Source organism: Cyprinus carpio, chromosome B1 (assembly GCF_018340385.1).
Source record: "Cyprinus carpio isolate SPL01 chromosome B1, ASM1834038v1, whole genome shotgun sequence".
Classification (NCBI taxonomy): Eukaryota; Metazoa; Chordata; class Actinopteri; order Cypriniformes; family Cyprinidae; genus Cyprinus; species Cyprinus carpio.
Window position 1 is genome coordinate 28,884,053 of NC_056597.1, and position 25,207 is coordinate 28,909,259.

Here is a 25,207-nt window from a genome sequence, read left to right on the forward strand (position 1 = left end):
TTGTTATAATTATGTTAGGTTTTATTTTTTGTTTAGTTTTTTTTTTTTTTTTTTTTTTTGCTGAATTCCTTGAATGAAAGGTGCTATCGAAATAAAGGTCGTTATTTTATTTTAACGGAAAAACGCTGGGGAATTTTAAAGCCTTGCATCCCTGCAAACTGGGGCAAAAAAAAAAAAAAAAACATGTTATATGGAGTATTTCATGTGTGATGCTACAAAAGAAGCCGGAAGAAACCTTGTCAGCAAGGAGAAAACGAGAGAAAGAAGAAGAGGAGATGATGTCTAATGAGGTTGGAAAGCTCGAGATGGGAAAGTTAAACAAGCAGCAGGAGCCATCAAGTAGAGATGCAGTTAAAGTCTTGGAAAACCTACAGCCCCACTGGTCTCTTCAGATGCAGAAAACAAAAGCTCACATGAGTCCAGGTTCCCTGCAGACTATCACGCTGTGTGTTTCTCTCCAGTCATCGGTAATGGACGCAGGAGATGCCAAACATACAGCATACCTCCAAATGCTACAAACATCAGTTGTAGCCAACAGCTATGAAAGAGACCTCAATCTTCAGACAGGCTAGAATAGAACCAAGATGACTCAACATTCTTGTAGCCAGGCTAATAGAACAGCAAAAGTCATGCTAGCAGAAGTAGAGAGAGCAAATCACAGGAGATATTTGCAGGAGACTTTGCTTGAAAGCTTGAAGGGGAATGTGTGATATGCATGTGTATTTTTGTTTGTGTCTTTGGGGGCAGGTTTTGCACTGATGCAGACGGATGGTAAGAGCAAAAGAAAGGCTTTTTCTTGTGCATGCTGTGGGTTATTTTCTTTGAAATGACTGGTCTTGTCCAGTTAGACGGTGTCTAGCACTTGCCAAATTGAGGCATCAAAGCGCCTGTACGGCTGGGAGGACACATGTGCAGAGGCACCAGCAGTCACATGACATTATCGTGTCGTGTCACAAGAGCTTGTTATTAACTGTCCTAGGGATATGGGCAGAAAGTCACAACATTCTGTAACTTTTGTATACTATAGACCTTTTATTTAAATAATGATAAAACAAAAGTTCTGGAAGATTCTGAACTGTATAGTCAAACACTTAAACTGAGCTACGATATCAACTAATTTCACTAAAAGAAAAAAAAAAAATCAGATCAGATCAGTATATAATCTAATCTAATCTAATCTAATATAATATAATATAATATAATATAATATAATATAATATAATATAATATAATATAATATAATATAATATAATATAATATAATATAATATAATATTACAGTGCATTATTCTTTTTTTTTTTCAGTAGGAGGCAAATCAAAGAAAGTCATTGAGTCATTCACTTAAATAATTTGTTCAAAATGCTGAAACATTCAGTAATTAATCCAATTGGACTGAATTCAGAAAAAAAAGTAAGTGTAATTTGCTAGTTTGTTTTCCAAATTCAGCTTGTCTTTATGAATGAGTCACTGATTTATTCACTTAATTGATTTGCTCAAAATACTTCAAAACAATTAAACTTTAACAGCTTCTAGCCTTGATATCATGCTAGTTTTGTGGCATGTAGTCCATACTGGATTATCAGCTTTGAAGCTGTTGATATGCTAAATTTCTCCTAAAAGCGAGAGTAAGACTGTATAGACTAAATATACTGAAGACTTATCCTGCATTACACTTTTTTTTTTTTTTTTTTTACACTCTTGCGGCTGGTAGCAGCGGTGTTAGGCTGATGGAGTGTTCGGAGACCCTGCCTCTTGATCAAGTCTTTCTGTGTAGCCCCCTGGTGGGCCGAAGAACATAGGCATCCATCTTCTTTAAATGCAGTGTGACCGCCAGAATGTCACGTCCCGCTAAGTGCAAGATTAAGCTCTGCTAACCAACTCCCTAAATCCTCTTTAGTGCACTGCAGGCCAGGCTAGCGAGGTGAACCACCACACCCACAAAGCCCTAGACCCCTTCAACCTCTAGCCACAAGCCTGAGCTCCCTTGACCCAGGTCAGCAATGCATTACTCTAACCGATCAATTGATAGATTGGCCTGTCTGGGCTGCCGTAACTAAATCAGCCAATTCTGATGATTCAGCAGTGGTCTGGGAGTCTGGGCGGGTGTCACCAATCAGCGATCACCACCGGCAAGGACAAGTATGGACATTCTCTTGTCACTTAAATTTAATTTATTGCAAACCAGCACATTGATTAAGCTCGTGCCGTTCCAAAAGTAGTTCAGGCTTGAGCTTGAAGAACGATTAGAGCAAAAGGTGAAATGACGGTGGCAGAAGTTGAAAAGGTTTTAAAAGAAACTGAACCAATGGTAATTTTTGTGTACAGTGTAGAAATCAGACACAATTTCTCACTTCCTCTCTGTACCCATAATTCCCAGAAGCTAGATGTAAATAACGTTTACATGTAAACTTGTGTTCTCTTCTACCAGAATAAAACACATCACTGTTGGGATATATATTTATTTTATTTTTTTTAGAGTTTTGGCATATAGCATAGAGATATCAAATAAATAATTTGTACTGTTTCAAGTTTTGCCATCTCTTTGGTCTTTGGTTTAGATTGCTAGCACATACTTCCATGCCTGCAGCTGTAGCTCACTAGCAGAAACTACCAAAAATAATGAATCACCTTAAAGTGATCTAAGAAATAACAGTAGTTAAGGATGTGGGGTTAGTTAGTTGTGAGGGAATAGGAGGATGTGAAACATGAATAGTATGATAATGTAAAAAATAATGTAATGTAAGCAAGATTGAAATATGTGTTTTTGGAGATCAGATCAGATTAGATAGCACTTTACCACATTAAAAGCAAGGTATCAGAAATTAAAACAACAAAACTTTATACATTTTTGTGTTAGTAAAATGAATGAAAGAATGAATGATAAAAAGCGTTTATATACCAGGATCAGCCTATGAATATGAAGATTCTAGGATGGAAAACATATTAATATCAGTATATAGAACATGTACAATGAAAATGCATATGTACTAATAAAAGCATACAAAGTAGGGGTGTGCGATATATATTGTCTATGATAATATCATAATTGTTGTCATGCAATATGCAATTTGACATCAGTGAGTATATATATATATTTCTAATAACTCAAGATGTCAATCAAAAGTGTTACACACACAAGAAATGATGAACTGAAGAAGTTTAACAACAAAATACTGCTCTATCACACAAAAACACACACAGAGTACACATAACACTACATGATTTAAGTTAGATTACTGTGCAAGCACAGAGTTCACACTTTCACTGCACGATTTACTGTAGTCTATTAAAATACTTTTACATTTTATATTTATATAATCTGATATAGTTAATATCACATAAAGAATATGTTTTTATCCAAATATCAGCAATACTGTAAATGTGAAATTGATTAGAAGTCCAATAAACAAGAAGTTAATATTGATTGACTTACATTTTAGACACAAGTTCTTGTTTTTGCTGTATTTCATCAACAAAAATAGTTTCAAACAAATCCACAACTGTTTTGCCTCTCTGAATAACACACAACATTTGGTTTTGTTACCAAATCAGTCAGCCGTTTGAACGAATTGGTTAAATGAATGACTCAATTTTAGGTTTATATTTAAAGTAAATTCCCCCCCCCCCAAAAAAAGATTTCAGTATCAAATATCAGTATTCAACAAATATCAGTATTCAACATCCATTAAACAATCTGTGTAAATGCATCTAAATGCCACTTGAGTCTGCAATGCAACTGTCCCACATCTGCAATGCGAAGAAAAATGTTGTTGATACTGATTTATTTTTATTGTTAACAGCCCTATAGTCTCTTACTAAATATTGCCTAATTATTGTTTTGACAAAATTCCAGAAAACATTGAGATGTCATTTTTGTCATTATCGCACACACCTAATACAAAGGCACAAATATAAACATGCCCAAAATAAACACACATAAAATTAATATCTTGAGAGACTAAAACTCCTAGCCACGCAAACACATTTCCTCCCAGAGCAGGAGCTTGTAATTGGAGTGCTGATGTGATATTCATCTCCACTGATGTAGTGTTTTGACTAAAGGGGCATCGCTAATCGAATGAGAGGTTGTATTTTATATCCCTCTATTTCTGCATGGTGCTTGAACACACCAGCACTAAGAAACAGACATTAGATTATAGCTGGCTGCCATTGAATACTGCATAGCATCAGAGCCAGACAGCCCTATTGATATCATATAGATCAATATTACAGAACACTTGCCAATGGCTTTTTGACACCTGTTTCAAAGTAACTGACACGCATAGTCGCACACACACAAATATGCATACACACCACCTTGATAATTCTATATGATTGTCTGCTTTAAAGTGTTTCATTCGAGTCAAATATATCAAACACCAACAGACACATAAAAGAAGTGTTTGTGAATGGCGAAATGTCAGAGTATTGATTTATCAAAGAATATTAAGACCCCTTTAACTTGTGAACTTTCTCAAGATGAACAGTCAGTATCTATCCATGAATGATCTATGACTGAAGGTCAGAAGATAAATAAGGAAATTGTTGCTTTATATATATGCAAACAGTATTGTACAAAAGTTTGACCCCAAACTTTTTTTTTTTTTTTGAAAGAAATGAATACAGCAAAGATGTATGAAATTGATCAATAGAGACAGTAAAGACATAATGTTACACAATATTTGAGTTTCAAATAAATGCTGTTCTTTTGAACTTCATCTATTCATCAAATGTTCCTGATGACTGGAGAAATGGCTTCTAAAAATTCAATTCAGAAAAAAAAAAATATTCAGTCAGAATATTACTGCTTTTACTGTACTTTTGATCAATTAAATGCAGCCCTGGTGAGCATAAGACACTTCTTCAAAAGCATCTTTAAATTTCAGTAGTGTATGAACATTATAAAGTCTACCAAATAAATTCAGTTGTATGTCAGGAAGCAATAATCCTGACTTGTTTTAGCTGAGCAGGCCTTTCCATACACTACAGCTGGAGAAAAGTACAACATACCACACAAACTAAAATTTCTGACAGTGTAGCTTTGATATAGCTTCAGCCATATTGGAATTTTCATTCTGAAAGTTCCCTTGCTTAAAACTCCAGAAATGTACATAACCTGATATAACCTAATCTGGCCTAAGTGTGCTATATGCGATGATGCTAAAGCTTTCCATCCAGAAAGCTCTTCATGTTCCATGTTAGCACTGATAAATAAATAACCACTCTGTGGGAAATGTTATGTGTCAACTCCATGAAAGGTGTCTACTGTAACCATGGTTGTTGAAGGTAAATGTCTGTTTTCTAGCCATCCGGTCTTAGGAATGTTTCACAAGCAATGCAGGATGTGCAAGAATAAAATGAGAAAAAAAAAGTCTCATCAATTAGTCCCTTCACAAAACCTTTATAAAAACAACACTTAAAAGGCAGGTAAAGTCACTAAACCTAAATCCAATTTGATGAAGTTTGATTTAAAACAATCTGAACAAACTAAACAAGATAATCTTCCAGAAAACTAAAAACTAAAAACTTTAAAAAGTCTAGTCATCGAGCTACCTTACATTGCAGAAAATGTTGTTCAGGACTTACATTGTTCATGTACTCGCTCAGCAGGTCTTGCAGGGCCTGGCGCACGGAGTTGCACTCGGCTACAATGCGTTCACGGCGATCGTCGCGTGTGCAGGAGGAGTCGGCCATGAGGGCGGCGCCACTGATGATGCTCTCCAGACGTTCCTCAAGTGACGGCCTGAATCGAGCCTCACTGAATGTTAGTGGGTCCAGAATTATCTTATTCTGAAAGAGAGAAAAAAAATATAGATATTTATTATTTATTTTTTAGATTTAGTTTAAAACATTAAAAGTAGGGTTGGGAATCAAAAATCGATTACGATTCCAGAATCGGATACTTAAGGTCAGGAATCAGATACTTGTTTTCAAATTAAAATTTCGAATCCAACTATCAATTCTTATGAGCTTTTTTTCTTTTTTTTTTTTTCTTCATCTGTGAGGACCGGACCTAGCGAGCTGCCAGGACCTTGCTCGCTAATCTAAACGCTCAAAAGTTTGGCTACATTTGCGATCAGAAGCCAAAAAAAGGCTAAGTATAATATCTGTGATAGCTAAAGATGTTGCAAGAAAGGTGTCACCACCAACATGACAAAGCACTTTAATTTAATAGATCGTTAAATATCGCAAACACAATTCAAACACCAACGTGATTCTATTCCTAAATTAAAATAGAGTAAATCACCTTTTGAAAGTAATTTGACACTTCAAATGAAGATTTATTGATTACATTGAGACGCCAGTAGATGGCAAAAAGGGGTTGTTAAAATGTATTTGTCTTTGAATCATACAAGAGATTCATTCAAGAATGCAGATTCATCCAGTAATGAAACAAGTACATCTTGAGTGTGTTATTGATTCATGTATTCATACATTACATGTGATTTTGTTTAGATGTCTAATGTTTTTTCTTCAGAATCATGAGAGTTCCAAAATATATATATATATATATATATATAATATATATATATATATCTATATATATATATATATATAAATATATATATTCTCAGTTTATTCATGCAGTTCTATTTTGCACACAAACAGCTCTTAAAGATTTTGTTTTTATGATGTTGATTTTTGTTCATGGTTTTCAGCTCCAATAAATGGTTTGCAAAAAAAGACAGGCTAAATGTTTGATATCATTATTTAATCACATTGGAATTGAAACTGGGAATCGAAAAGAATTGGAATCGAGAAGCAGAAGCAGAATCAGAATTGGAATTGATCAAATTCAAATGATAACCAACCCTAATTAAAAACCATTAACATATTTAGGAGGAAACACTTCAGCTTTGTTATTTAACTTGTGAGAAATATCACAAGGAAAAAACATTACATACACTCTCATTCAATAAACATGGGCAGCGACAAAACATGCCCTGCTCACGCTCCACTGACACTTGTAATGAAAAACATAAGTGACTACTTTTTTTCTCATCAATCATTTATTCAAGACATTCATTCAAAACACTCATCCAATAACAAAACAAGTCTTAATTAACAATGCACTGACACCTTCATTCATTTTATTTTAAATTGTTATTAATTTAAATTGATGCATTTTTTTTTTAAAATGACTGAAGAAATGCAAATTTTGTAAGATTGTCAGAATCTCTAGTAAATCATGTGATTTTGTGTAGTAGCCTAATACATAAGGGGCATTTCCTCTGAAGAGTCAAGGGAGGCAGTGCCTCCTCAAAACATTGGATGAGAATACAAACAGATACAGTATTTTATTTATTTATTTTTTTCCACAATCATGTAAGAATCACAATCTCCATTTTAAACCAAAAGATTGTCCGTCACATATTCTCCTGAATCGTATATGCTGGATAAAATATTTAGACCTTATAGTCATAAACATGAATTTTTGATGCACTGTATAAAACATCCAATCACAATCTTTAGATTACATTGTTTACATTTAGTCTTTAGCAGACGCTTAGTCTCCAAAGCGACTTACAAATGAGGACGATTTAGATTATTGTCTTATACTGTATGCCTTAGTCTCACAACTGTGAATAAAAAAGCCCCCAGATGGTAGAGATCTTTGTGTAGCCGATAGAAGATAACAAGCGCTGTGAGAGGTTTGCCATAGTTTCCATTAGCTAACCACTGAAGACAGTCACTTGGAGCCCATACCCAGAAGCTGCTAAGGTGACCTTCAAGGCGAGATCCAGGGCCTCGGTTACAACCACATTGTGATTTAATGGGGTCTTTAAACACAGGATGCAGACTCAAGAACAGCCTCCCTTTTTATTGATGAAAAGTTGCTACCAAATACAGGCTTTATGATCTCTAGGGCTAGGATGGGAAAATTACCATATTAATAGTGGCGATATTATGTTTTACAGCTATATATGAATACGGCTTCGACAGCAGTTTGCATTTTGTGGACTTTGCCAGTGCAGATGAGGTGGAGGTGGCATTTAGAAGAACCAGAGGTGTCTTGTGTCTGCGCCCTTTACTTTCAAGACTAATATTCAGAAAGCCACTTCTGCAACTCAGACCTGGCGGTTAATAAGAAGTTCACAGATCTTTTGTTGTTAATATCTCAGCATGCACTTCCTATTCTTTGCCATGTCCAAAGGCAGGAAATGATGCTTGTGTCTTTTGTACTGTATGTGCTAACCTAGAAGCAGTACTGCCAGCTAACAGCAGTGCAATTAGAGAAAGAAAAAGACATAGAGACAGCATTCCCATAATAGCCTGTTGCCATGGAGATCAACTCTTAAGTAAAAGGAATAGCAGCAGTCTTGGCCATCTCAATGACTCAGTGATAAATATGTGGACATTTATTGGTTTGTTTTAAATTGGTTGGCATCAAGTTCCCAGCTCTATTGTGGTCTGACCTCTTCTGGGCTAAAACAAAGACTGGTGTGAAATGTTTGATTGAAAAGCGACAGGCAGAACTTTCAGATGCCGACATGCTTGTTCTGAGTGATTGTGGGGCTATTTGTAGGGTTTACTTAGGTCTTTGTGAAACAATATGCCGAGTACATATTCCAATTATGATTCGATTTAGTTAAAGAAAACATAAAACAGCCTTCGCAACACATCTGACTTCTGTAATACAGCGTGTACTCGAGTCAAATAATATTAAGCAGGAAATAAATGTAGGCCAAGACCTGGTTTGATTAAACAGGAATTGATTTGGATTGTGAAAATCCAGCTCATATTTGTGGCTGATATTTATCCCCCTGCATGGCCTTTAGCTTTCTTTTTCTTTACAATAGCATTGATTCTTAAGCACTGATGAATCATGCAAAACCAGGTGCATTTATTACACTAATAAACGAGATCATTGTATTTGCATTGCATTGCATAGCTTATTGCATTGCTTGCAGAATGATTGAAGAAACAAAAACTCATCAGTGCTTGTGGGAATTGCATTCATCATCATGCCTGGATCTTGGCCTTATCACAGCACTTTTCTAGATAGGAAGAAATACTGTAGCTTAAGGATAGCAATGCTTACAAATACATACAAACATAGTTATACAACAGTTCTTTCTGGTCCTCGAATCTGATTGGGTGATAAGAGTGTGGTATTAGAGTCCAACAGAACTCCAACAGGTGTTACATCATTTGTATCATTCCACTTGCCAAAGTTGCCTTATTTCCACTATAATCTTAAAAAAAAATACTGTTTTGTGTCACGGAATGAAGTAATAAGATTTTAGCCAAAAATTTTCTTGTTTGGACTTCAAATATACAGTCTGTAAATAAAAATAATGTTTACTTGAAAATTAGCTTCAACATTTTTGGAGATGTGAGCTCCTGTGTGTAAGCGACCATTCAGTGCTCATAAACCCGCCGAGAGCAGCCTCACCTCGGCCAGATCTGCTGGAATTTGACAATGGCTCTGATGTGTCTATAGTGGTGAAACATGAGATATAATTCATTTTTAGTAAATCTAACAGGCAGTCTTCGGTCTTATTAACCCTTAAATGCTTAAATGTTTCAGCATTCATTATTAGATATCCGGGTCTTTAGCAACCCAGACCTATACAGTATATCCAGAACTGCTGCAATAGCAAAAAAAAAAAAAAAAAAAAAAAAACTCTTGATATTTTAAGAACAATTACAGAAAAATAAAATAAAGCATATTTCATTACCTTTTAAAACTTAAAAGGGTTCACTTTGAGCATATGATTTTTACCATCACTGTCATTGTCAGAGCGCACTTCCCCTGTACACTCAGCATCTGCCTTAAATTCACGATCTCATCCATATTCTCAAAACTATTGTTTTCAGTGACTTCATATTCAATATTTTGATCACTGGCAGCTTATTCACCACATCCAGCATCAAATGGCAGTAGCATTTATATTTCATTGCATATAGTAATTGCTCTGCAGTAAAGCCTTTCAAATCAGTTAATTTTTTGCTGATGATATTTGTTTGTTTTATGCCTGCGGTAATTATGAGTGAAACATCACATCATCATTGTGTATCAAACAGTGCCACCTTGAGGACATGCCTATATCGAGTCATCAGATATGTAAATATAGTTGCGCAGGAAAAAAATACTTACACATTTACATACCTCGGGTCTCTAGCGACCCTATACACTTTTTGGAAAATATATTGATAGATATATACAGTTGATAGATAGATAGATAGATAGATAGATAGATAGATAGATAGATAGATAGATAGATAGATAGATAGATAGATAGATATGAAAAATTCAACTTTGCCATCACAGGAGATAGATATGAAAATTAAACTATAAATTGTAAAAATATTTCAAAATATTACTGTTTTAACTGTATTTTACTACATTTATTTGAAATAAATTTAGTGAGGATAAAAGACTTCCTTGAACAAAATGTAAAAAAATATTGACCCTACAGTTTTGAATGGTAGTTTAAAGTTTTTGTTGTTGTTGTTTTGGAAAATAAACCTAAGCATATCTAAATTCTCAAATTTATACGACCACACATATCTAAATAAAGACACAAAACACATACAATATGCACTAAAAAGACAAATGAAGTGAAATGCAAAAAAGTCATTCTGAAACTGTGCCATCAATTTGTCTGAGCAAACATAATTAGTCCAGATTGATTGCTGAGGAGTACACAAACTCATCTGTAAAAAATGGATCATGATAGGCCAGATGCAATCAGTTATGTAGTGTACTGTATGCGCGTGTGTATGTTTCAGAAGTGGGTGGTAATGCCACTTACTCCTCTCACACAATGTGACAGGTTGTTTGTCAAAGACGGTATAATGAGGGAGCGAACGAGAGAGCGGTGCATTGAACGCAACCTACTTTTCCACAGTGACTAAAGTGCTTTGGAGCAAGAGGACGGGAAAGAGGAAAAACATGGGTGAGAGAGAGAGTGAAAAGGACAGAAAGAATGTGACGAACAAAGTTGGCAAGGCTGGTGACTATTCAGTGCAGGTTATTAATGACTAGTGTCTATCTAGGGTGTCTCTAATTCTGGCTGGAATCCAGCAAACCACTGTCCTACATTCAATGCTGGTGTGTGTGCGGACATACAGCAAGGTTAAGAGGGCTGGTGCTCCATCTCATTGAGTCATACAAACACCGCCTGCTCCATCGTAGTGCCACCAACACTCCCTCCATTTGATAAGCTATTAAAAAGTTTCTGTCATCACTGTAAAGCGACTGCCTACTTCAGAAGTCTGTCTCGTATGCTTGTGTTGTGTGTTGGCGAGCCTTCTGTCCACCACAATGGTTTATTTACACCACCCGCATGCCTACGCTTGCTTGCATTCAAATTTGAGTCCTCACAGTCTGTAGGGTAAAAGAGCTGTTCTGAAACTGAGAAAGCATGACTAAACACATTTCTGTGACTGATGCAAACAAAGAATGACAAACCCAGTATTAAAATATGTTTTACTTTGTCAAGGCAATCTCATAGGTGTAATAAAGAAAGAATTATTAAAATATTTTTTAATTTGTCAAGGCATTCCTTAAAGAGGTCATACGATTTTTTATACTTTATTTGTATTACTATTTTATAACTATTTTTTCATTTTATTTTGCATTTTATTTTATATTTTAATTTTAATTGTTTTCTTTTGATTTGCATTTCCTTTTTTTTCTGTTAAGGTCTTTGCCAAGGTCACTGAAAGTCTGAACTTTTTGTATGCTTTTTTTCATTCGTCATCGTCACACACAGGAAGAAACCTTGCACACTGAGTCAAAATGCTTGCTGCAGATGTAAAAAATGCATAAAACTGAACCTGATCCAATTTTTTTTTATGGCGGATGAAAGTTTCAGAGGGACTGACACAACGATAGGGATGGGGCAATACGGGCTTAAACATATATCACACATAATTTATGTTATTTATTGTGATTGCGAGATCAAAGAATATAATTCAGGGAATCTTATCCATCCACTAAGAGACAAAAAAAAAATAAAAAATCCTGTTTGTTTAGAGAAAAGTATTATCTTTCCTATTTGTATCCTGGTGTTATGAGCATTACTAAGTACACATGTAATGTAATGACTATTTCATACTGGGAGCCGGGGGGACCATGTCACTCCGGTCACGCACAAAAATATGTCAACATCATTATTATTGCGGGAAGGGGGACTAATTCTATCGTCGGGGAGAATTTTTACCGGTAGGCTATATCACAAAAGATAAATATCGCCCATCGCTGCACAAGGAGAGGTCGAATTTATTTTCAACGTGTGAATACTCCACAAAGACTCCACAAAGACGTACAGTTATGATGTGCTCGGTTTAATTTACATTTTCCATCCTTTCTATCACTTTTAGAATTAAATTGCAACTTTTTTCTTGGTTATCGTGCCTTTTAGTAAATGCTCTATTTAGTGAAATCAGAATCATTGCTGTTAGGTCATGTTATTACATTGTGTCTCGCCCGGTTGCCTGCACACTGTGAGGCTTTAGAACAGCGGTTCTCAATTCCAGTCCCCCGTGGCCCCTACTCTGCACATTTTGTATGTCTCTCTTATCTCTTTGTTAGTCTAGTGTTAGTCGACAAAACTGATGACATTTTAGTCTAGTTTAAGACGATGAAAACTGATGACAGAGAGAAACAGACTAATATGAGCGTTTAGACATTTTAGTCTCTTTTTACTAATGCAATTCTATTTAACCCAGTCAATCTAGTACAAGTACCTAGAAGTATAGACGAAACCAAAAGTTTATTTTAGCCAAACCCATTTCAAACATGGTTATCTTATTATATTATTGTTACCTTATAGACTCAAGAATACATCCATTCCAGACACAGACGACTCTCTGATTTTAATTTACAACATTTATTTTACCAGCCAAACATGTAAGAAGTACACACACATAAATTTAAATAAAATAAATAAAAACAATTTAAAAAAATAAGATAAATAATAATAATAATCTGCTAATTTTTCTCCTAAAGACGAACCCCGGCTGGCCGGCCATCGGTCCCTTTCTCTGTGTCAAGGCTGAATAATACTCGACACGTCCGCAATTTTGCTTGGGTGAGCACGGAAAATATGACGTCATTGCGGTGTTGCTGGATGTTCGCTTTGAGTGCGCGCGAACTATTCGCGCGGCGGAGTGCACAGCATGTTTTGTAACTTTCCGCATAGCTCCGCATCCGAACATGCACGAGTTCAGGGCGATTCCAGCCGAACATGCACGTTTGTGTTAGCGTTTGTGTGAAACAGGAGCAGTTTAATTTGAAGTTCAAACTCCATCAGGTGCTTTTTGACGGAAAATGCTTTTTTTGGAAAAAAAATGTTTGCATAGTTTGTCCAAGGCTTCTTATTTGAAGTATGTTTTATTTGTATTGTACAAAATAGAATTAGAATTCATTTAGATATTAATTATACACTATTTGCTTAAAGTTGTCTTGTGTTTGATGCGTAATACAGCCAATAGTTTAAGATTGTTCATACATTCAAGTTTGTACATAAAGAAATTATTAATTCATCAACTCATTCATCACAAGACTTGTACTGGCAAATGACTTCTCACCGGTGATTCCCGACGGTTTTAGAGATTTACTCCTCATTGCTCCCCTTTCGTTTCAAAGAATAGTACAACGGCGAAAGCAACAAGTATAAAAGCCTCGTCCGTTTGGAAAGGTGCGCTCACAGTCAGCGGAGCCAGGTGAAAGTATAAATCCCGCTTAAAATGCCGCGAGTGGGACTTGAGAAAATGACGTTGGTAGCGTCTGCGTAGTGAGACACAGAAAACAGAAATACTGCAAAATAATAATAATAACGACTAAACGAGACGAAATAACGTTAAAAGTATAGATTGGTCGTCTCGTTTTGGTCAATGAAAATGAAGAGACATTTTAGCATAGTTTTTTTTTGTAAACCACATTTAGTCTCATTTTTATTTGTCAACGATATTGCATTATACATTTAATTATAGTCATCGTCACATGACCAGCATTTACGTTGCATCTCGTCTCATTTTCGTCACATCATAAAGGTTCGTTGATGACGATATTTAGTCATAATTTTCGTTGACGAAAGCAAAACTACATACACTGTATGTTCCATTCTAAGTACATTGAAGTGTGAAGTGTGAGACATGAATTTAAATTGTATTTATTTACCGAGGTATATGATGTCACACTTGTCCGTGTGTGAAGACGTTGCTCCAAATCCATGAACGAATGTTCAGAAGTGAGGTAAACTTCATGAATTTAAATTGTATTTATTTACCGAGGTATATGATGTTCGAGGACTCAGCTACGGCAGGGCAGCCGGAGGCGGATGTCCCTCGTCGAGAGCCAGACCAGCTGTCCAGGTTGGTATTGTGGCGTAGGTCTTCGACGGCGTCCGCTTGCTCTTTATGCCTCCGAACTGCCGCTGGAGATGCCGCGTGAGCCGAGTCCCAGACCCTCTCGCTCTGTCGGAACCAGTGATCTACCGCTGGGACCTCCGAGGGCTCACCCGACCATGGGAAGAGTGGAGGCTGGTATCCGAGGACACATTGGAAGGGGGTGAGCCGGTGGTAGATTGCTGGAGGGAGTTCTGTGCATATTCTGCCCAGGGTAGGTACTGGCTCCAACAGTCCTGATTCCGGTGGCAGTAGACCCTCAGGAACCTCCGATCTCTTGGATCTTCCGCTCAGTCTGGCCGTTGGTCTGTGGATGGTATCCTGACGAAGAGGCTGGCGGATACTCCTAGGAGGCGGGAAGAAAGCTGACCAGACTCTGGAGATGAATTAGGGGACCCCTGTCCGGAGATGATGTCTTCTAGAATGCCAAAGTGGCGGAACACATTGTGGAATAGTGCCTCTGCCGCTTCAAACGCTGTGGGAAGTCCTTTGAGAGGTATGAGTTTGCATGATTTTGAAAACCTGTCGACTACTACCAGCACACAAGTATTGCCTTGAGAAAGGGGGAGGTCAGTCATGAAATCTACACCTATATGGGTCCATGGACGTTCAGGAATGGGCAGAGGCACCAGTTTACCTTCCGGGGAGTCTCCTAGGGGTGTTCGCTATGGCTAGAGACTGAGCATCCTTTGAGGTAACGGGAGGTATCCTGACTCATCGAGGGGCCACCAGTAACGTTGTTGCAGGAGCCGAGAGGTCCGCCTCCTGCCTGGATGTCCAGATCCCGGAGAGGTGTGAGCTAAGAATCCAGAAGGGTAATCCGATGTTGAGGAGGGGCGAAGAGTTTCCCTTCTGGACCTCCGGTGAGCAGGGTGTTGAAAGGTTTTCTTGTTCAATCAGGCGATTAAGGTCCCATTGAATGGGACTTACAATCATGGCTGGAGGGGAGGATTGGTTCGGGAGATTCTGGTTCTGGGTCTGCCTGATGAAGGCGGGGTAGAGCATCAGCTCTATTGTTCTGGGAGCCAGGGCGTCACGTGACTTTAAAGTCGAATCTCCGTGAAGAATAAGGCCCATCTAGCTTGGCGATGATTCAGTCTCTTAGCTTCACGGAGGTATTCCAGGTTCCGGTGGTCAGTGATCACCTCGAAAGGGACCTTGGCTCCCTCCAGCCAATGGCGCCATTCTTCCAGAGCCAGCTTGATAGCCAATAGTTCCGCGATTTCCTATGTAAGTAATTCTGCTCCGCCCGGGGATAGCTTCTTGAGAAAGAAGGCACATGGATGGAGTCGTGGAGGATCCCCTGCGGCTGGGAGAGTACGCTCCGACCCGGTCGATGAAGCATCCACTTCCACTATGAACTGTCGGTTGGGATCAGGATGAGCTAGGATCGGAGGCGGTCTTGAAGGCTTGTTTGAGATGGTGGAAAGCTTCAGTGGCCATGGGGTTCCAGGACAGAGACTTGGGCGGTTCGGAGGAGTGAGGTTAGAGGTGAGCTGAGTAAACTGTAATTCTTGATGAATCTCCTATAAAGTTGGCAAAGCCCAGGAAGCGTTAGAGCCGCTGGGAGAGTACCGGTTGGGGCCAGTGTGTGATGGCTTCCACCTTCCCCTGGTCCATCTTCCGCCCGCGTGGGCGATGATGTATCCCAGGAACTGGACTGAGGCGTGTGGAACTCACCTTTTTCTAATTTGAGGTACAGATGGTGTTCGGAGTTTTCGAATTACAAGGATGACATGTTGGATGTGTTCTTCCTGGGATGTGGAGTAAATGAGGATATCATCGATGTAGACAATTACAAACTGGTTAAGGTATTCTCTCTGAAGATTTCGTTCATGTACAGATGGTGGACAACCAAAATGAGTAATGCCGCCGGTACATCGCCATGAGAGGGGCGCGGCGTTAACTGCAAGTCAGTCGTGTGTATAAATTCATTGTGCGAAACTACAGCCAGGTGGCATAAAGGACGGTTGCGAACTGAATGTAATTGTAAAATGAGATAAAAGGAGGAGGTAAAAAAAATGTACAGTGAGTTAATTTCAAAATTTTAGGATCGTCTTAGGCTACAGCTCTACTCAAGTCAAAGAATTAAAGGAAGAGCCTGTTAGCACATGGAAGGATCGTTAGTAGATGTAGCAGTGCTATGTTATTAAAAACAAGGTCATTAAATATAAGGCCTATATATACGGATAAGAAAAGGCTATATGTTCTTTTGTCGATTTCTGTTACATGTGCTTGGGTTAAAACAGAAACACCGTTACAGGTTCACATTGCAGATAGAAATGAGAACGGTCAGCATTTAGCAATAATTATGAATTAAATTCTGTTATTATTCTTGATTTTTCAAACTGCTAACACTTGCATTTTTGACATATGCCTTTAGCTGGGTGACCAAAAATTTTGTATTTTCTGTCAGCTGTTGATCGCGCGGTGCCTTAGCGACATTATTGGAACAGTAGCAGTTCACCCGTGCAATCCAAGCGCGACGCAGCGGTCACACTTGGCATATTTTTGATTAATTTATGATTTTTTTTTTTTTCGTCGGGTATACTGAAAACACGCGTGAACTACAATAGGCTCTATTTGTTTCTCTAATGATATAATAGTTGTGAGACTGAAATTAGGCAGACAGGCACGACGTTGTTGAGAACAAGTTTGGATTTGCTCACGAATGAGAGCCCAACCTACCTTATTGAGTTCGCTGTTAAATATTTATTCATTGTAGTTTTTGTTTAATGGTTGTGGTTTGATAGTTAAGCCTTAGATTAGTATATACTGCAATTTTATTTATCCCTTAGAATTATATATTGTAATTATTCGGTTCTGTTTGATAAATTTGATAAGGATTTGTAGAAAAGGGATTGCTGTTGTATGCTAAAGTGGAGAGAAGAATCTAAATTTAAAGTAGCCTTGTTGGCACATTGAACATTAGTATAGGCGGCCCGTTATTTCTGACATTGTATTACATATGCCCAACTTACTACATGGACTTATATATTTTATTTTTTTCCTTCTCACCAAACTACTTTATTTTTGTAGCCTTGTCTTTAGAAATAAAAAAATAATAAATAAGAGTAGAAGAATAATAACATGCCAGCGAATATAACATGGGAGCAAACGTAAATAGCGATTAATCGAGTTATAGAAATTGTGTTACTGTGATGTGGTACGTTCTATAAGTTATTATGTGTTCCGTAGAAGACAGAGTCTTGGCTTACTATACTCTAGGCTATCCGGGTTTTCTTTATTTTTTTATTTTCATGGGCATCCGTTGAAGATGACTTTGTCAGTCACAGTCAGTTCTTTCACACGCTTGTACTCTCCCAATCGCTGCCAACGCCGTTTCTCAGCTGTGTACGATTTTGCAAACTGTGGTGCTCTATAATAGGTTGGCTGTCCCGTCATTGTATACAGGGAATTGTTCATTAAAATAAAAAAAAAAGACAAATGCGAATTATATTGTTAGTGCTAATTCTATGTTAACACAAGTTCATTTATGCTCTTTAACAGGCACTGTGGACATTTTTACCCTTTTTAACTTATAAACTCGCTTGGATCGTGAAATTTCGCAGTTTCATAGTATTGAAGTTCAAGCTTTTGTGTAAAAAAGGTTTTAAATTCGTAAAGTATTTCTATGAAGTAATGAAGATGTTTATTTTGTTTTTTTTTTTCAGTTTAATTGCTTAAAATTATTTCCTGTATGAATCTAATGTAAATATGTGTATCATGTTTATCTCGTGTAGAAAATAGAGGTGTTTATTTCTTAATGCAATAAGGGAGAAAAATAAGGGAACGATCCGAAATATTGTATTCATATGTTGTTTTGCTTCAGACTCGATTTGATGTAGAGCTAACAATTATGCTAAAAAAAAAAAACAAAAAAAAAAAAAGCATAATGTAAATTCAAAGTGCCATTCGGCCAGTGAGTATAACATTTTACAGTTGCGTAGAATGAATCCTAGTTTAAAGGTTACGTGATTATAAGGAGAGTGCAAAAAGTAGTGTAGTGAAACTTTATCAAATGCATATAGGATTGTTGAAGCATACCACCTGGAAGGTTCTTATGTAAACTTTAGCCAATAAGCGTATTTGTTTATAACAATGTTATTTTAACCAATGGCACTTTGGAAGTTTTGGACTAATAATATTATGTCAACCATATAGCAGTGTGAAATAAAAACATAACTACTTTTGCAATGAAATGAACCCCACTGAGAGGTTGCTTCTGGTTGTTGGATTTGTACTTTCAATAATCTCGAGCTCCCAAGTTTAGGAATTATGTCGCCGAACACGGAAGTTTTTTTGTCGTCTTCTCTCTCTCTCCGCATCTCCCGCTCCTCTCTCTCTCGCGTTCTCTCTTCCTCTCTTCCTCTCCAGGTCCCTCGCGGCTTCTATTTATAACCTCACTATGTACCAGCATTACAATTTACAATTGAAATACATCTTCCGTCAGGAGACTGAATGTTTTCCTGCCTTGCGAAATGTTGGGCTCATGATCATACGTGTAGTTGCTCACTCTTTTTGTTAACAATCAAAACTGGCGCGGAACTTGAAGCTGGGTGCAGTTAGCGCGCACGTCCCGCTCGCTGGTGAAGCTACCGCGGTAGCAAGCTGATGGAGGGACTTTGGAGACTTGGGTCCTTGAAAGACCTTCCGCAAACGCATACGTATCACAAATAACAATGATGTTTCGTAAAATAATGAGTAATTATCAATTGATAATTTGTTATTATTATGGTCTTTGTGAAAACAATAATATGGGCTGCGGGAAAAATAATGAAATAAAAAGAGTAGGGCTTGCTGTGAGTGGCAGGCATGTTTTTCAACACTTCAGTAACATTGACCAAGAAACACAGACAAACCGTTCCTCACCGCCAAAAAACAGACCGAATTCAGTTCAGCTGGAGGGGGTGGGGGTAGTTCTGTATAGCTTGTGGGGGTCGAGATAAAGGTGTGAATCTCTTGTTCTTTCATATGGACAGTGTCTTATGAGGGTATCAAACTGCAGAACAGGTTTTAGATAGGACTCGTCATTTTGGGGTTTAGGGCAACTTTGAAGAAAGATTTTGATCCACTTCAAATGTTGACTATGTATAGCGCAATATAGTTTATTGGTTTATTATAAAACTTCAGAGGAAGTTGCCTTAACTCAAAATAAACTAAATAAATAATAAATAAAAAATTCGCAAAACTGTTGCGTTAATTTTATTTTGTTTCGTTTCTCTAAACAATATATTTTTTTTAGACTATGAAATATAAATTCTCACAGAATGTAGCCTTTTCATAACCAATCTATTGAACCATCTCTTTATGTTTTTCTAAATCCCAAACAGAGTCCAGACATCAGTATGATCCTCATGATGTTTTATAGGCGTTTGTAGATTTGGAAATACACATGCGTTACAGACATTGACAAAAAAACTTTTTGGAGTTTTTGGAGACATATTATATTATTGATTATCTATTATTTTAATTATTATTGTATTATTAATTATTATATTATTTGTTTACAATGTTGGAACCATTTTGGAGCCAATATGTGCAGACAAGTCCAAACCAGAGGCAACAATAGCTGCAGAGGAACATATCAATTTTATTTCAATTTTCCGTTTGTGTTCAGAGGAAAAATCAGTGTTAAAGCATATCTCTCCATTAACAGACCGTTCTGAAAGAAGAATTGATGCAAACGCGTATAAACTGCTTTAAAAACTTTAACAGAGATGTCTATAGGCTATTTAATAGGTACTGCCTCCCATGTAAGTTTTTTCTCGAGTTACTAGTCCGTTCATTGTCATTATTCAAACTAATCGCCAGGGTTATACTACATTTACATCTATAATCCCTAATGAGCCTAATAATCTAGGTTCGCAAGCACATGCTCAAGCCACAGGCAGTAGGCAGAAGTAGCCCCAATAATTGTAAAAAAAGGAGACATTGTTAATTATTTTATTAAGAAACAAATGGTTTTCTTGTGGGCTGCAAGATGAAAGGTCACAGTGCTGACTCTTATCCACATAACGCGCATTTAAAGAGAAATGAAACAACCTTCCAAAGATATTAGTAATGGCTTTCGTTCTGAATTGAGGTGTTTTTGGTTCAAAAGACATTTCAAGCTTTCCTGTAGATATATTTATCATAGTATGACGAGACACCACAAATTGTAAGTTAATTCAGTTCTTCAGAAAAAAATGCAAGTGCGATCTATGAGGAGCGCCATCCGTAATGATCCGGCATGCGCATTAATAATTTTTCGCACAAAACACTTAAATATGAATAATTATTCACATTTGCATATGCATACAACGTAAATTATTTTTTTACCATGCAATTATCCAAAATAAAACCAAAACAAGATTTGTAATGAAGATAAAACAAATAAGAATAAATGCTGTCGCGAAGGCATGCAGCACACTCACTCCTTATTGCCGGTCAAATCTTGCACGCAGGTACATTTTAACACACCTGCAGTTTAATGCGGCGCTAGACGCAATTTTATTTTTTTTTAACGTAAATGCTATGTAAGCAAGGTACTTCGGCTGGCTCCCTTTAAAATCACTGAAGTTTGTCTATTAATGAAGGCTCTTTTTTTACCATCATTTTTGCACTTTGGGTGATGATATAATAGAAGAACTTGAGCACGTTTTAGCCAATTGAGGAGAGATGTTTATTAAATCCAGTGCAGCCATTCTTTAGAATTTCCAATGAGTGCGATTAGCTAAATCGTGCATTCAGTTTATTTTATTCGTTTCTTGTTTTAATTAGGCTAAAGAATAATGGGAAGGAGAAATTATACAGTGCCTCACGTGTACTAAAATAAAGAAAATAATTATCAAACACGCAACATTTTCTTACACGACAACTATGTTGTTTCCCCCCAAGAAGTTGTCTGATCAAAATCAAAGGACAGGTCAACGAATAACAAAAATGGCATTTGGGTTATTAAAGGAATTTGAAAAATTATAATTAAAATATAGGCCTAATGTATAGGGAAAATAATTGACATTTTGCAATATAGGAGCATGTAGCCTAGCTCCTAAAATAGCTACCACTTTTAATGCGCTGATGCCCCAAGTAAACCACAATTTCTTTTGGAATAATACTACGACAATCTTGCCATAATTTCATATTATATAAATACATACTGCACACCTATTAAATATGTTGTCGCAAATCTAACAAATATGGTGTAAAACTGTGTAGCTTAGAGAAAATATAAGCACAGGCACAGGCACACAGGCTTGACATTTAACCTGCTTGAATTCGTTCTAAGAAATGCACATAACGTCATAATACACCAACTCTTCATCTGTGAATATTAAATATTTTAACTATAGTGTTTTTCTTTCATTTTCCCTGACTGCAGTACCGTCAATGTAACACATCAGCGAGCAAAACTGACTGCTATTTTGCGAAAATGTTGCTTTTGATGCTTTTGTGAAGATCCTTGTTCGCCGCGGAGTTGCTCTAAGGCAGCTGGGACCAGGGGAAGAGGATAGCTGAATTTGACGGTTTGAGAATTGAGATGGCGATAATCTATCCACGGCCTCAAGCCTCCGTCCTTCTTGGCCACGCAAGAAAAAGCTGGAAGCGGCAGGGGAAGTAGATGGTCGGATGAATCCTTGAGCTAGAGAGCTTCCTGTACGTACTCCTCCATGGCCTTCGGCTCCGGGAGGGACAGAGGATAGACTCGGTCCCCTTGGGAAGGGTTGCTCCAGGCAGGAGGTCGATAAGCGCAGTCCCATGGCCGATGAGGTGGAAGTTTCGTTGCCAACCGCTTGCTGAACACATCCTGGAACGCCCCGATATTCTGGAGGGATGGTATGTTCCACCTGAGTTTCGGAGCTTTCCACTGATGTGGACTGGACCAGTAGGGATGACTTCCTGATGGATGGAATGGAGATGACCTTGGGAACTTTAACTGGTGGAGTGATGCAGGTAGAATGGCAGGATTTTCCCCCATTTCAGGATCTCACCTGTGGGCCAATGGATGTGTGGTTGATGTTGGTTAAGCCATGGGCATCCCAGGATGATGTCTGCGGTGGATTCCCTCCAGCACCATGAGCGTGATGTCTTCTCATGCAGGGAACCCACGCGGGGAGGATGACTGTGGGGAGAAATAAGCGGACATGACCTCGGCCCAGCGGCTTTCCTTGTATGGTTGTGATTCTGAGTTCGACGGGCTTCATGACGCTTTGACACTTAGACGATTTAAGGTTTGCTGGTTGATGAAGTTCCCGCTGAACCGGAGTCGATGAGGGCTTATGTACTGAAATAGAAGAGTGGAGACCCAGGTTTGAGTCAATTGAGCAGTTTGAGGTGGTAGATGGATGGTACTCACCGCTGGGCGTGGAGGTCGTGCGGTAAGGATGGTAATAGGTGTCCCTCTCCCCCACAGTATAGACACAGCCGGTGTTAATCCTCCGCTGGCGTTCTGATGTAGATAGGTGGTGTGAATCTACTTGCATGGGTTCAGGTGCTGGAGGAGCGACAGATGGTAGAGCGCGGGCGGAGGGGCGTACAGCGGGAGTGAGGTGTTGACATGCCGTGAGTCTCTGGGCGACTCTGATGGATTTCTGGATTAGACACTCCAGTCCCAGTGAATCTTCATATACAACAATCAAACTTTGTATTCTTTCACATAGACCGTGGCGATATGCTGTAATTAAGGCCGTTTCATTCCAACCCGCTGATGTAAGCGAGTGTACGGAAGCCGAACAGCATAATCGCCACGGACTCATTTCTCTGTTGGCGGAATTGTAAACAGTTGATCATGGACAGATAATTCAGACGCTTGCTGACCAAAGACGGATTTTAATTGGGAACAGAAATGAGTAAGTTTTCCAGTGGCAGATGAATTCGATTCCCAGAGAGATTGAGCCCATTGGAGAGCTTTACCTGTGAGCAGATTGATGATAAAAGCAACTTCGGCTGCGTTGATTGGTGAATAAGTGTGCGTTGGACTCCAGGTAGAGGAACACTGTAGCAGAAACCCGCTGCAATCCTCCTCCCGGCCAGCTGTATGTCGCTGGTGTGGCCATGGGACTCGGCAGGGGCAACTGAAGAAGTGACCGGAGTTGTAGCGGTGTTTGATGGCGATGAGCTGTTGACAGCAGGTGAGGGAAGTTGCATGAGTGAGGACCGTAGAGCTCACTTCTAATGAGCTAATTATCTGAATAAGGTGTGTTAACAAAGAGAGACATACAAAATGTGCAGAGCAGGGGGTCGCAAGGACTGGAATTGAGAACCGCTGCTTTAGAGGGTGTTCCTGTGTTTTGAGTTTCTGCCTGTTGTTCTGGTTATGGACTCCATTTCCCATCATGCTGTGTTTTCATTAGTGTCTACCTGGTTCAGCTGTGTACCATTTCCTGTTTGGTCCTGTGTTTGTGTATATTAAGCTGCTATTGTCAGTGTGAGTTGTTGATAAGTGTTACCTTCTATGTTTCTGGTGATCCTTTCTCGGTTCTGTCATGTATTTGGGATGTATATCTCTGTGGATAGGATCTTAAAGTGCCCCTATTAAGCCATTTTTAAGGTTGCTAATATTGTTTTATGAGTCTCCTAAAACAGGTTTACATGCATGCAAGGTCAAAAAACATGTTAGTTTTCTCAGAAAATAGATTTAATTTTACCTCATTTCTAAATGATTCATAAACGACTCGTGCGGAGCAGTTCAAATACCTTGTCCAAATACCCACACTTGCGGTCTTGGCCACTTGAGAGCGCGTGCACGTGACTGTCCAGATCTTACTGTGCCCTTAACGCACTGTGCCCTTAATGCACACTAAATCCACACTATCACAAATACCGCTCCAGAGCAGTATTCAAGGCTTAGTGTATCCCATCATGCATCATGTTGTGGAAATAAATCACGAGACTTTTTGCCAAGATTGCGAGAGGTCATGGAAAACTTTCCAATGTAAGTTAAATATTAATAATAATTAGATATTACATATAATTTTGGTAGTAAAACAAAGTGCTACACGTTTTTATTGGTGCAAAGGTGAGTAGCCTTTATTTATTTTGTACATCATTTGCAACTGCCTCTTATCACTTAATTAGAATCACAGAAATTAAAGTGTTCCCATCAGGTAATGAAGTTGTAAACACACTTGTGGTATTCATCCTCACTTGAACACTTGTGGCCAAATACAGGAAATACATCATAGAAGTAGTCAATTATCAAGTGCAAAAGACCGCAATGGGTATTTGGAAAGGCTTGTACACAACCATCCTTTCCGTGACACTTGGGATTGTCAGATGACACAGGCCGTTGTGATTGGCCAGTACCGGCTCTGGATTGAACTATAACTCGCGCGTGTCGGAAATGAAATGCCCATTGCCATGACAAATACATTGTAGAAGTGAGTCTGAAATGAAACGGTTGAAGTGGTAAATTGCAAGAGACTGATTCGCAAGCAGTGTGGGTATTTGGTGTCAAGTGTTTGCTGTAAATGAGATGTGAATCCAACAAACTACTCTCACAGCATAGGACTACATCTCCTCGAAATGATGTAACCCATACATTTTTACTGTGTTTTCCGACTGAGCCGACAGTTTATGCAAATGTTGTTCACGTGCTGTGATTCAAATTCCAGACGACTCGTTTTGCGCAAGCTCTTTTTTTCCTTTGTGATTGTCAGCTTGCATCAGATATTTTATGTTCACAGCTACAAACCACCCTCTGTTGATTGGTTACACTACCAGTTTGCGTGTGTGCTGAGTACCATTCAGGTTGATCTGAAACAAATCCAGATAAAATAAACCAATTGCCATTGTTCTGATACAAAGTATGGACTGTACTATTGTACTGTGTTTATAACGGGTCCATGCGAAAAAGTAAGTGGAA

At 38.2% G+C, this 25,207-nt stretch overlaps 1 protein-coding gene across 3 annotated transcripts in view; it reads right to left on the minus strand.

Annotated features, from left to right (window-relative positions):
• LOC109048794 (catenin alpha-2) overlaps positions 1–25,207 on the minus strand; it is a 458,387-nt gene that overhangs the window by 307,970 nt on the left and 125,210 nt on the right. For 2 of the 3 annotated variants that reach the window (XM_042717148.1, XM_042717150.1), the window contains exon 7: positions 5,587–5,790. In XM_042717148.1, the coding sequence (XP_042573082.1) occupies positions 5,587–5,790 (204 nt within the window). Of the gene's footprint in view, positions 1–5,586; positions 5,791–14,134; positions 14,214–25,207 lie in introns of those variants that run through there. The other variant, XM_042717149.1, reaches the window with a different exon arrangement.